Raw genomic sequence first — 12912 nt, forward strand, 5'->3', positions numbered from 1 at the left:
CGCAAATGTGAAGAAGTATTTTAGTGCTGTCTGCACTCGGCAGTGCTGCTACAATTCTCTTTTGCGTTTATTTTTCCCTGTATTATACCTTCTATAGCTATCGACTTGTACTTTTTTGCCTGCTTTGTTCAATGAAATGAAATAAGAAGTCCCTTGTGCCGTTTTTTAAAGGTGTATATCATTATTTGTTGCATATTATCATGACGTGCACATGTCAAGACAACTAGCTTTTTTACCAGAAAGAAATGTGAAGACAAAAGAAAAGAGTTTGGAGCCTTTATACATTCAGGGGACTCGCTTCAACTGTACTCCACGCTCACCATGCCTGTTGAGGTATTCCGTGAAATTTCCCTCCCTTTCAGCTCTATAAAAAAGATGCCTTGCTTGTCGAGTAGAGCCCGTGGACAGCACCAAGTCACGAACTCTAGCTATATATAGTGCCTGCGCACCCAGTGCTGGCCAGCCGGCGAGCACTGAAAGCTCGCCGCATCAGGCAGTACGTAGGGCTAGCTAGCCATGGCTCGTGTCGCCGCCATAGTGGTGCTGGTGCTCCTCCTACAGCTAGCCTCCTCGTACACCGTCGCGGCCCACGGCGATGCTGCCGGCGTGCTTGGCCGCAAGGCCGGCGTCGTCGTCGACGAGCCTCCTGTGTAGAACGACGCGCCGATTGGGCCGGGGAGGTACGCCGTCATCTCCGACGCCGGCAGCACCGGGAGCCGGGTGTACGTCTTCAGGTTCGACAGGCAGATGGACCTTCTCCGCATGGGCGACGAGATCGAATTCTTTGCCAAGGTAAGACGACAATACAAATTAAAGGCTATCTAGTCTAGTTAGATTATACGAAAACTTAGGTGATGTCTAGGTTGCTTGAAAACGTGTAGTGTGGCTGTTGTTTTTTTCTTTTTCATTGCTGAGTGCTCTGCACCCTCGCTCCAACCTCCATTACTAATCCAACTGGCGTCAGTGGCAAGTTCCAGGTAACGACGCTCATCTTCCCCCTTGACCTTGACCCCCTAAAAAGGAATATGGTCCTGTAGTAAGAAGTCATTAACAATAGCAAAAGTGTGGCGGCCATCTACATCTACTGCCGTTATTAAAAGCTTCGTTCTGAAAAGTACTCCATTATTGATCCCGGGCGGCCCGGCCGATCCAGCAGGTTTCGCGGTTGTTGCCTTTTTAACAACAGGATGTTCTGTTATATGCATGTCGTGTTAATTAGAACATTTCGATTGTCCATGCAGGTGAAACCAGGCCTGAGCTCGTATGCTGGACGACCCCAAGAGGCCGCAAAGTCCATTCTGCCTCTTCTTGACAAGGCCAAGAGCATTGTCCCTTCATGGCTTATGAAAAGAACCCCTCTTAAGCTTGGAGTACGTATGTGAACAATTTACTATTATGTTCTCATCACTTTCAAATAATTTTGAGAAATGTGTACCTTCTTCTCTAGTCACTAATTGCAGCATCCAGTAAAAGCAGTTTATATATAACAGTGTTAGTAGTTGTTTTGGTCCAAAGGTTTCATAATTTGCGCAAATCATAGCAAATGACCCTTAAAAGTTATAGAAATGTGTGTGAAACACTACTTCCTCTTGCTACCATTAAAATGTTATACACTATTATTGTTTCTCAGTATTTTTCCTTGTCTTTTCATGTCAACAATAAACTTGCAGGCGACTGCTGGATTACGCCTTATCGGAAATCATCGAGCAGACCAAATTCTTGATGCGGTAGATTCATTTTCTTACTCTCCAGTCTTGTGCTGGCACATGATAAATATGTATCATCATCCATGAATTTTGTTACTTTGATCTTTAATACAGGTCAGAGATCTTGTCCACAAAAAGGGTAAATTTCAGTACAAGACCAACTGGATCAATGTTCTTGAGGGATCTCAGGAAGGATCCTACCTATGGGTATGAGTTAGCAGTGACACAACAACAAATTCATCTATACTCATGCTTAGTTTATCTTTACATCACCACATATTTACATGCACTCTGTAATGTTACTCCAAAACCTTAGCGTGCATGCCCTGAGATGTAGATTGCTCTGAATTATTTGCTGGATAAACTGGGAGGGGACTATTGCCAGACGGTAGGCGTGATTGATATGGGCGGTGGATCCGTGCAAATGGCCTATGCTTTCTCTCCATATGCTGCTGCGAGAGCACCCACGGTGCCTGATGGCGAGGATCCCTATATTACCAAAGAGTATTGTAAAGGAAAAGAGTACAGTGTATATGTTCACAGGTTTGAATCAATCATACTCCATTAATTTGTGAGACAGACAGGTGTAATCAATTGGACTGATCACTCAAGACCTTCTGCTTGCAGCTACTTGCGCTATGGTTCCTTTGCATCACGAGCGGAGATTTTGAAGTCCAAGAACGGACCATTCAGCTTCTGCATGCTGCATGGATTTAATGGTATTTTAATGACTCTGCCACGGGAATTTATGCTTAATTTGCTAATTTTTTAAAGAACATTGTCCAGCATATCTCTATATACAATGTCCTTCGTTGAAGGTAAATACACCTATAATGGACAGCAATACGATACAACTGCTAGACCAGAAGGAGCATTATATGAAAAATGTAGGGAAGAGATTGCCAAGGCAATGAATGAATCTGAAGGCACCATGCAAGACAAAGAACTTCACCTTCGGTGGTGTGTGGAATGGGGGAGGTGGAGCTGGCCAAAACAATATCTACGTCGCATCAGGCTTCTACTACCTTGCCTCACATGTAGGAACAAATAATATGCTTAACCTATATATAGGATTATAGGTACATTTAGTTTGGATGTTTGCAAGTGACAGGAACTGAATCTCCTCACTTAATTGGCAAGGTTGGGTTCATAGATAGCAAAGCTCCCAGCGCGAAGGCCGCTCCTGCCGCATTCAGGGCTGCTGCTAAGAAGGCTTGCCAATTGGATGTCAAGAAAGCAAAAATTGCCTACCCAAATATTTCTGACAGTGATGTGCCATACTTGTGCATGGATCTTACTTACACATACACATTGCTCGTTGACGGCTTCGGTAAGTTGCATCAGTTCTCAAATTCAATGAAATTTTTGTTGCTTTGATTGAAGTATTACTAGTGTTCTTGACAATCAGAATTCAGACGGCATAGTTCGATTTATATATATATATGAGTTAAATGCACCAGAGATCCATTAACTTGTGACGAAGTTTCAGTTGAGTCCATCAACTTCCAAAGTGGCTTTTTGGGTCCATAAACTTTTAAAATGGTTCACTGCAGTCCATACTTATTTATTTAATCTTAAATTCAAAACACATTTGTAGAAAACCCCTTCCCACACGTGCATGCATGGCTCCCAGCGCCCTCCTGTTCGACGTGCAACGCGGACGGGGGCGTCACGGAGCTGAGCCTGCAGTACATCGACCTGTTCGGCGGCGTGCCGGCGAACCTGACCGCCCTGGGCTCCACGCTGACCCGGCTCGTCCTCACCGGCGCGAACCTGACGGGGGCCATCCCGCCGGAGCTCGGCGAGCTGCCGGCGCTGGCGCACCTCGACCTCAGCAACAATGCGCTCACCGGTCCAATACCGGCGGGGCTGAGCCGGCCGGGGAGTAAGCTCGAGACGCTGTACCTCAACTCCAACCGCCTGGAGGGCGCCCTGCCGGACGCCATCGGCAACCTCACCTCTCTCCGGGAGCTCATCATCTACGACAACCAGCTCGCCGGCAAGATACCGGTGGCCATCGGCCGGATGGCCAACCTTGAGGTGCTCCGTGGCGGCGGGAACAAGAACCTCCAGGGCGCGCTCCCTACCGAGATCGGCAATTGCTCCCAGCTCACCATGATCGGCCTCGCCGAGACTAGCATCACCGGCCCGCTGCCGGCGAGCCTCGGGCGGCTCAAGAACCTCACCACGCTGGCCATTTACACGGCGCTGCTCTCCGGCCCGATACCGCCGGAGCTCGGCCAGCGCACCAGCCTGGAGAACCTCTACGAGAACGCACTGTCCGGGTCCATCCCGGCGCAGCTCGGCAGGCTCAAGAGGCTCACCAACCTGCTGCTGTGGCAGAACCAGCTCGTCGGCATCATCCCGCCGGAGCTCGGGTCGTGCTCCGGGCTCACCGTCGTCGACCTGTCGCTCAACGGGCTCACCGGCCACATCCCGGCGTCGTTCGGCAACCTTCCGTCGCTGCAGCAGCTGCACAGCTTAGCGTGAACAAGCTCTCCGGCACGGTGCCGCCTGAGCTTGCCCGGTGCAGCAACCTCACTGACCTCGAGCTCGACAACAACCAGCTCACCGGCAGCATTAGGTGGCCTCCCGTCGCTTCGCATGCTCGGCCAACCAGCTGACGGGCACGATCCCACCGGAGCTCGGCCGGTGCACGAGCCTCGAGGCGCTCGACCTGTCGAACAACGCGCTGACCGGCCCCATTGTTGGCGCCGGTGACCGGAGTGGTCTGCCCGACGGCGATCTACGAAGGCCGGCGCTCGCTCTCTGCACTCACGACGTCGCACACGACACAGAACAAAAATCGCAAGACGCAAGAGCAGTTTTCGCCGCCCACTATCGCAGCCCCTTCAGGCTTTCTTCTTTTGTTATTTATTCAACGGTGTTTACAACGATCTGTGATCCGATATCCCCGCCACGTCGCTCACGCTACGCCGTGCCCGCCTTGTGCGCGAGAACGATTTTCATGCGCCCGTGGCGGAAGACTCGCTCGCCGCACCGTGAACGCAGCACGGCTCTGGCTCCACACCGTTCTACTACATGCAGCTAACTAGCTTGTGAAGAGGAAACATGCACTGCCTAAGTACAAGTATGTCAATGCAAAACGTGCACGGGATTCAACTAACACCCATCCCGCGGTCTCTCTTTGCGCTGCCGCGGCTTTCTAAGCTACTGCTCATCAACAACAACTTGTCCGGCGAGTTGCCGCCGGAGATTGGCAACTGCACGTCCCTTGTCCGGTTCCGAGCGAGCGGCAACCACATCGCCGGTGCGATACCGACCGAGATCGGAAAGCTTGGGAACCTCAGCTTCCTGGACCTCGGTTCGAACCGGATGTCCGGCTCTCTGCCAGCAGAGATATCTGGGTGCCGGAATCTCACGTTCGTCGACCTGCACGACAACGCTATCTCCGGCGAGCTGCCACCGGGGCTGTTCCAGGACTTGCTCTCTCTCTCCAGTACCTCGACCTCTCCTACAACGTCATCGGAGGCACTATCCCGTCGGACATCGGCATGCTCACCTCTCTGACGAAGCTCATCCTCAGCGGCAACCGGCTGTCAGGGTCGGTACCACCGGAGATTGGTTCGTGCTCCCGGCTCCAGCTCCTTGACGTCGGCGGCAACTCACTTTCCGGCAAGATTCCGGGGAGCATAGGCAAGATTCCGGGGCTGGAGATTGCTCTCAACCTCAGCTGCAACAGCTTCACCGGCACAGTCCCGGTAGAGTTCGCCGGGCTTGTCAGGCTCGGGGTGCTCGACGTGTCGCATAACCAGCTGTCCGGCGATCTCCAGACCCTGTCCGGGCTCCAGAACCTCGTGGCGCTCAACATATCCTTCAACGGCTTCACGGGCCGGCTGCCGGAGACGGCGTTCTTCGCGAAGCTACCCACGAGCAACGTCGAGGGCAACCCGGCGCTGTGCCTCTCCCGGTGCGCGGGCGACGCTGGTTCACGCCGGTGAGGACGTGGAGCCCAGGGCGGTCAGGTTCGCCGGCACGCCGCCGAACAGGTCGACGTACTGCAGGCTCAGCTCCGTGACGCCCTCGTCCGCGTTGCACGTCGAACAGGAGGGCGCTGGGAGCCATGCATGCACCTGCATGCGTGTGGGAGGAGTTTTCTATAAATGTGCTTTGAATTTAAGGTTAAATAAATAGGTATGGACTGCAGTGAACCATTTTAAAAGTTTATGGACCCAAAAAGCCACTTTGGAAGTTAATGGACTCAACTGAAACTTCCTCGCAAGTTAATGGACCTCTTGTGCATTTAACTCTCTCTCTCTCTCTCCATATATATATATATGATCGGATGCATTGTCGCAGGTCTGCAGCCAACGAAAAAGATCACATTTGTATCCAAGGTGAAGCATGGCGAATACTACATGGAAGCCGCCTGGCCTCTGGGTACTGCTATTAAGGCCATGTCACCGAGACTAAACGGTGATTAAACGGGATAAATGGCTCATTAAACGGACATGGCAAGCCACTGTGTAGCGCTTATAGGGCGTGTAAATGGGCTAAATGGTTGTGTAAGAAAACACTACTGTTTTGTCTTGTGTTTATATTGTCCAATAACTCCACTAATTATCTATCACATTCTTGAGATAGCTTGACATCTCAACACTTATGAGAATGATAGGAACCATAGAAATGTCGTTGTTGCTTAAAAGATGAGTCTAATAGCAAGTTTGGTGCTGTGAGATTACACAGGGCCTTCTTCTTGTAAGAAAAAGACTACTTGGGTGGAAAATTTTGGTATTGCTGCTGGACTTGGTGCTGGACCAAATGCTGGTGCTAGTCTTGGTGCTGTACACAGCTGGTGCTAGTTTTGGTCCTCATGCTGATCTTTGTGCTTCCTCGCCCTCTCCGTTATCTAGGTTAACATCTACTAGTGCTTTGTTGCAAGAAGCATCTTCTGGTGCTAATCTGAGTGCTTCTGAGTTGTATGCATGCCTTGATAATGACAGTATCAGCCAGTACGACGATAACTTCAACGTCTTAAACGCATGACCACAATGCAAAGTCATCTATCCTATTCTTTCCATCTTAGTTAGGGATGTTTTAACTATGTTTGTTTCTATTATATCTTTAGAATCTGCATTTAGTCTAACCGTAGGATCATCAAGGAGTGGCGGCATCGCTAAGTCCTGACATGGTGGAGATGCTGTCATTAATGAAAGATTGGGAGCAAGGGGATGAAAAACTCTGCATAGCACGGAGAATTTGGAGCTTCAAGAGTCTTTGAAAATATGTATCTTGATGAAAATGTGTAATCTAGATTACCATATCTATAAGACTATAATAATTATGAACATTTGATATGTGGGCTATACAATTTTTCCTTTATAGGGTTTCTCATGAGGTGTGAGTTTCTACCTAGAAAGGTTCTCAACAAGGCAGCCATTGCACTAAACAGCTCCAAGTTATCTTTATGAATCAAGTTTGAACCATTAATGTTGTGCCTTTTCTTGTATGTGGCCTGTGAGTTTGTGAACTGTGAGACTACGCTGGGTCTGTTACTGACTGAAACTTGAGAGAGATGGATGAGTTGGTTGTCTGAATTGAGTCCTGTACTAAGCCTTTATTGAGTCTTGTTTGCATGTTTGGACTGAATCTGTTGTCTTTAATAGTTAAATATTAGAGTTGGTTTTGAAAAACTGAGGAAGGACTTGTAAGACAGTAAGGCCTGGGCCGGCACGAGCATGGCCCAGCCCGGCATGGCATGACCCTAGGTCCATGGGCTGTAGACACAGCCCGTGGGCTGGCACGGCGTGACACGATGAACTGATAGGATCAATCTCAACGGGCCTGACCATATCGGTCGTGTTGTCCATTTGGCCATCTGTAGCTGTAGCACACTCGCGTTCATGTCGCAGCCCCTGTCAACCAGCATCTGCAGGATCTTTGGCTGGCTGAGGCGCGAGGCGAGGTGAATCGGCCTGGACCTGTTGCTCCTGGACGTCTTCACGGGAGCTTCGGAGTCCGCACCGGACGCCAGCAAGGTCTGGACGGCACCGGCGCTGCCATAGAGGATGGCGTGGTGGAGGAGCGTCTGGGCGAGGTGAGTGGCAGTCGACGTGTACTCGCTACGGAGGAGCATGCGCAGGATGGTGCTCGTGCCTGTCCGACTGCTCGTAACACACATTCGCATCGGGAGCCGACGGCGCAGAACGGCGGAAGGAAGAGGAAGGAACCGGCGGCAGCGGCACCCTCCCCCTCGGCGAGCCTCGCAGGCACGGCGGCTCGCCTCCTCGGCCCTGCGACACTGCGCGAGCACGACCTTTGCGCGGCTGCGCCCAGCTCCAACGCCCGGCACTCGGCGGCGGCGGCGGTGGGGACGCCGCGAGTGCGGCACCCTGGCAGCCCGTGACAGGCACGGTTTGGGAGCCGGCTCGCCCGCGCGCCTGTGCGCGGCCGCGGCTGGTGCTAGCCTGCACGGCGGCGGCTTGCGCGCGTGCCTGTGCGTAGCCGCGGGCTCGCCTGCGCGGCGGCGGCTCGTGCATGTTCCTGTGCGGCTGCTCATGCATGCAGCTTGCGTTGTGCCCCTGTGCATGATGCTCGCCCGTGCCCTGTGTGGCTGCTCATGCATGCTGCTCGCTGCGCGGCGGCTGCTCGTGCATGTTGCTTGCCTGTGCCCCCTGTGCGCTTGCACCACGCTATCCACGCCACGTCGGCCAAAACCTTGTTCTGATGAGTTATGGACCTAAGTGGCATACTTAAACAACATTAGGGTGCCAGAAGTACGATTTAAGAGTTTGTGGACCTAAGTGGCACCCCAAGACAACTTCAAGTACCCACGATGCATTTTACTCATAGTTAAATATTAGAGTTGGTTTTGAAAAGCTGAGGAAGGACTTGTAAGACAGTAAGGCCTGGGCCGGCACGAGCATGGCCCAGCCCGGCATGGCCTGACCCTAGGTCCATGGGCTGTAGACACAGCCCGTGGGCTGGCACGGCGTGACACGATGAACTGATAGGGTCAATCTCAATGGGCCTGACCGTATCGGTCGTGTTGTCCATTTGGCCATCTATAGCTGTAGCACACTCTCTTTGACGAATACAATATATATGCATGATTTATTTGTGGAAAATATATTTTTTTTATGTATGATTTATTTGTGTAGTTTTCTATTGTTTCTCAAACATAAATATATAACGCTCGTTACAAATCAACTAAAATTTACATGAAGTAATTGCTGCAAGTTTTTCATGGCACGGAGTGTGGAAGAGACCGGTCAGAATACGTCTGAGAGATGTGTTCAGAGGGAAGGTGCGTCTGGTTGCTTCTCTGGCAATGCAGCCAAGAAGACAGGATGTTCCAGGTACGCTTCATGGAGCCTCGCCAGGACTGGGTAAACTGACTGCAAGGTGAAAAAATGGTTTCCTTAGAGCCAACAGCTAAATATGATGATGTTCTAAGTTCATCAGTTCGCTCCCTTTTTCAGTAATAGGCAAACTGTAGTTGAAGGTGTTATGCAAACCTACTCCGTTTCCTTATTCAGCATCTCAGAGAACAACAAAATATCGAGCATTCGCATGAGGAATTGTGTATCTTGGTTCAAGAAAACAGAACAAACAAGGTCTTGTGCTTATACTTTAACACTGAGCAAGCTGCAAGCACCAAGCCTGCAATACTGCTCTATCCCCTCTTGAGATTATAAATTAATAAAGAATAAGCCGTAATTCGCGATGGTAGTGGTACCTACCATATCAATTCCAAAGCGCTTAATTCCACCGTATATCTGTGGTTCCAGAAATACATCTGCCTGTACAGTGTCAGCAAGCAAATATCACCATCCTTAGATAATAGAGTAGAACTACGAGGTAATAAGCTAAAAGTTTTAGCCTAAAACTTACAGTACCCTCTTTTTGAACGGACAATTTTGTTCCCCAAAGGGCTCATCACAGTAGTAGTTTCAGCGTGTACTGGTGTAAGAGTTTTATTTGGTACTTTTGAGTTGCTTATGTGCATAGAGATTTTTGTACAAGGGTAACAGAATTTTTAAAACCATGAATCCATGGTCGCATAGCATTGCAGCTACCTATCTAAATAAAAATGCTCAACAAATAAGGAAATGAGGTTTGAAGAGCAAACCAGCTGGATTTCGTTTCCTGTGGCATATTTGGTGTTGCATCCTTTCAACAACTTCTCAAGAGCTGAACATCCATGGAGAAATAGACATTGAGATGCTAGGGCAGCATAAATTAGGATATCACAAACTATAAAACAACGGAAGTGGACAGAGAACTTTTAAATCATGATAGTCGTTTGATTGGTGTGGTTGTAGATTTCTTTTTCATCTCTTCACAAAAAAAAATAATCTTTTTCATCTAATCTTCACATAATTGACCAAAATGATGATAGGGTACAGAACCTGTGAAGCCCCTATTGATGTGATGCTGTGTCCACTTAATTGCTTCGTTTGAGTCTAACTTCTCCTCGATGAAATTCTGCAGTTAAGGCGAACAACAAGTTTGCCACATCTACGTCAAAAAAAGAAAGAAACAATCGATACAGTTATTGATATGCGACCATGGATTCTTTGTCAGCAGGGAGCTCCTGCGAACGAACTCACCCAGACAGGATAGTTTTGTAGTGGCTGGATGCTTGAACCCACGATGCTTGCAATCTGCAACTCAAAGAAAATATGACCATTTCATTGAGATGCAAGGATTTGGAGGAGTTGGCAAAGTAAATTAGGACGTGTTTTCGTTTCTGTTCTGTTTATCATGAACGTTAAGTGTCTTCAGGATAAAAATTATTTCGGTAGTGTTCCTTTTTTCTGAAACTACTTGAAATGATTTTTGTGGCACAGAAATAGAGACTAACCTGGATATTCAGTGCTCTCTTTTTGGGGTCCTGTGGTAGCAGAGGATACTGGGGGTACTTGTCCTCTAGGTACTAGTCCACCATAAGAAACATGAACTTCATGATGGCCATTCAGGATGCAAAAAATACTCAAAAATCTCAAATTGTACAACCTGTATTACTGTACATCATCAGTATATGTACCCCATGCATGCCTTACCAGCAAGATTGCAAACGAATCTGCGACAATCATTTCGCCATCGACCAATGCCGGAACATACTTGATTGGGTTCAGCCTCTCAAACTCTGTAGCCAAAAAGGGGGCAAATTAAGCAGTTCAGACCAATACTTCTGCACCTAGATTTTGTGAAGGAGAACACTGGTAGACATGTCGATGCTGAAAACCATTTGTATGTAAGCACCTGGATCTGACTGCTCGTTTGCGAGGAGATTCACCGGCTTATACTCGTACTCCAGTCCTTGAGCCCACAGATTATTTCAGAACGTTCATGTTCAGTTAACACCTCTGAAGCAATTGCCCTTGCGGCACAGACCTGACAGAGCCATGAGGATTACCTTTGAGATTAAGGGCTATGCGGACGCGCTGCGAGCATGAGCTTCGCCAGAACGAGTAGAGCTTCAGCTTGGGGCTCTTCACCGGCGGCACCACTGCCGCCGTCGCGGCTGCCGCTCCGGTGAGCTCCTGAGTGGAATAGAACCAAATCAAAGAAGGGGCGGCCGTGATCAGTTGCTCTGCTATAGCCTACAGGTGATGAAACGGCGACCAAACTGCATATACCTGTAGTGGCACGTTGGATGAATCATCGGACGCCATGACGCGATCGATGGTGTGTGTTGGGGGTCAGCGGCTTCTGTTCTTGGTTTGGATGGTTTGGAGCTAGCTGCCGTGGAGCGAGTAGAGTAGGACAAAGTGCCCCTCGAGCGGGGTGGGGGAATACTAAGCCCTTGTACAAAAGGGATCCATAGCCACCTGTTGTGCACTTGTGCTGGTGTGGCTAAGTAGCTTGGTGGCTGTACTAGCTCATCAACCACATAGATTATATAGGGTGTGTTTGGTTGTAGTTTGTGTTTGGTTGGGTCTCTAAATCTTAGCCTGGTTTTCTAGAGCTAAGATGAGCTTGTTTAGTTGACTACAGATGGGCTGCGTCCTGGCTTACACCCTTAGCCTGGCTAGGAAAGAACGTGGGAGCCGTCGTTTTTCTCGAGCCAGGCTCCGTCTAGCGCTGTTGTCCGGTCGTCTCACCACCCGTGAAGTTCAAGCCAGGCAGCGGCGGAGGGAAGGCCGGTGCGGCGCGCGCCGCCGGCACCAGCACAGGCGGCTCCGACCACCACCACCACCAGACCCCGGCGAGCCCCCACTCCCCTCCCTCTCCACCGGCCAGCACGAGGCTCGCTGCGCCAAGACGGCAACCCCGGAATCGGCCGCTGCCCGGCGTAGGCCCCGACCCTCCACCTCCATCTGCTGCTCGAGCGTGCACGAGCTGGAGAGGTCCCCGAGCCCGCGCCTGGGCGTGTCGCTGCCGCCGCTGCGGGAGGCGAGGCGGGTGGTGCTGATGCGGCATGGGCAGAAGAAGGGGGCTCCGACGTCACACCTTCTGGAGCCAGGCGAGGTCGACCGGGACCACCGCACCTTCGTGCCCGACGTCGTCGCGCCGACGGCAAGGTCGGCCGAGCTCGACCGCGATATCGTCGGCCTGCGAAGCGGCTCACCAAGACGGCTTGCTTGTGCTTGTGCTGTTTCTGAATCTCCGTGCTTGTGCTTGTGCTTATGCTGTTTCTGAATCTCCGCCCAGCTCTCCTTACGATACGGAGAATGCTACTTCGTGTTGATTTGGTGGTTGGAAGCTGCGTGGAAGTGTACATTTTCTGTTCTCGTGTTTGCTTAGCTGCTCCTTGCTGTTCGGTTTCAGAAGTTGAGTGTGCAGTTTCCCGCTGGCAGGAATTTTACTTGCTGGGACGGCTATAGAGTTCGATTTCGATACCACTCAAGCTGATTTCCATTTGTTTGTGTGATTTCACTCTTGTCTACATGAACTAATTCTGTTGTAGTGCACGAGAATTGGATACAAATTGAAATTTTAGTTGTCTGAATGTCTGCATAGACTCGATATGATTGTGTTTTATAATCCCATGTTACTTTGGTCTGTTCCATGTATTTGTGCTACAAGTAATCCTGCAAAATGTTCTAAAGCTCTAGATATTTCTACTGTTATCGTTGTGTTTGCTGAGTGCTCTGTAAGCTTCATATTGCTTTGAATGGTTATACGAAAGGAACGACCTCACCGAGGATGCCCATCACGGTTCGATGAAATGGGGTAACCTTATCCATCGGGAACCAAATACATACCGGGGCTAGGCTAATACAGTACAGACAACCAA

General features: G+C 50.0%; 1 protein-coding gene and 2 pseudogenes across 1 annotated transcript; 2 read left to right on the forward strand and 1 right to left on the reverse strand.

Annotated features, from left to right (window-relative positions):
- The first annotated feature begins 516 nt into the window (after window positions 1-516).
- Window positions 517-6151, forward strand: LOC136484852 (probable apyrase 3; annotated as a pseudogene).
- LOC136487207 (leucine-rich repeat receptor-like serine/threonine-protein kinase RGI4) lies at window positions 3246-5668 on the forward strand (annotated as a pseudogene).
- Window positions 6152-8847: 2696 nt separating the features above from the next.
- On the reverse strand, window positions 8848-11492 carry LOC136484853 (glutathione S-transferase zeta class-like). Its single transcript, XM_066481815.1, has 10 exons — window positions 11312-11492; window positions 11089-11215; window positions 10935-10991; window positions 10733-10818; window positions 10534-10605; window positions 10280-10333; window positions 10079-10154; window positions 9799-9860; window positions 9410-9469; window positions 8848-9064 (listed from the first exon to the last, which is right to left on the reverse strand). Exons 1-10 carry the CDS (start codon window positions 11345-11347, stop codon window positions 8963-8965), a joined length of 732 nt encoding a protein of 243 aa, XP_066337912.1. The 5' UTR covers window positions 11348-11492; the 3' UTR covers window positions 8848-8962.
- Window positions 11493-12912: the final 1420 nt, after the last annotated feature.

Source organism: Miscanthus floridulus, chromosome 10 (assembly GCF_019320115.1).
Source record: "Miscanthus floridulus cultivar M001 chromosome 10, ASM1932011v1, whole genome shotgun sequence".
NCBI classification, from domain to species: domain Eukaryota; kingdom Viridiplantae; phylum Streptophyta; class Magnoliopsida; order Poales; family Poaceae; genus Miscanthus; species Miscanthus floridulus.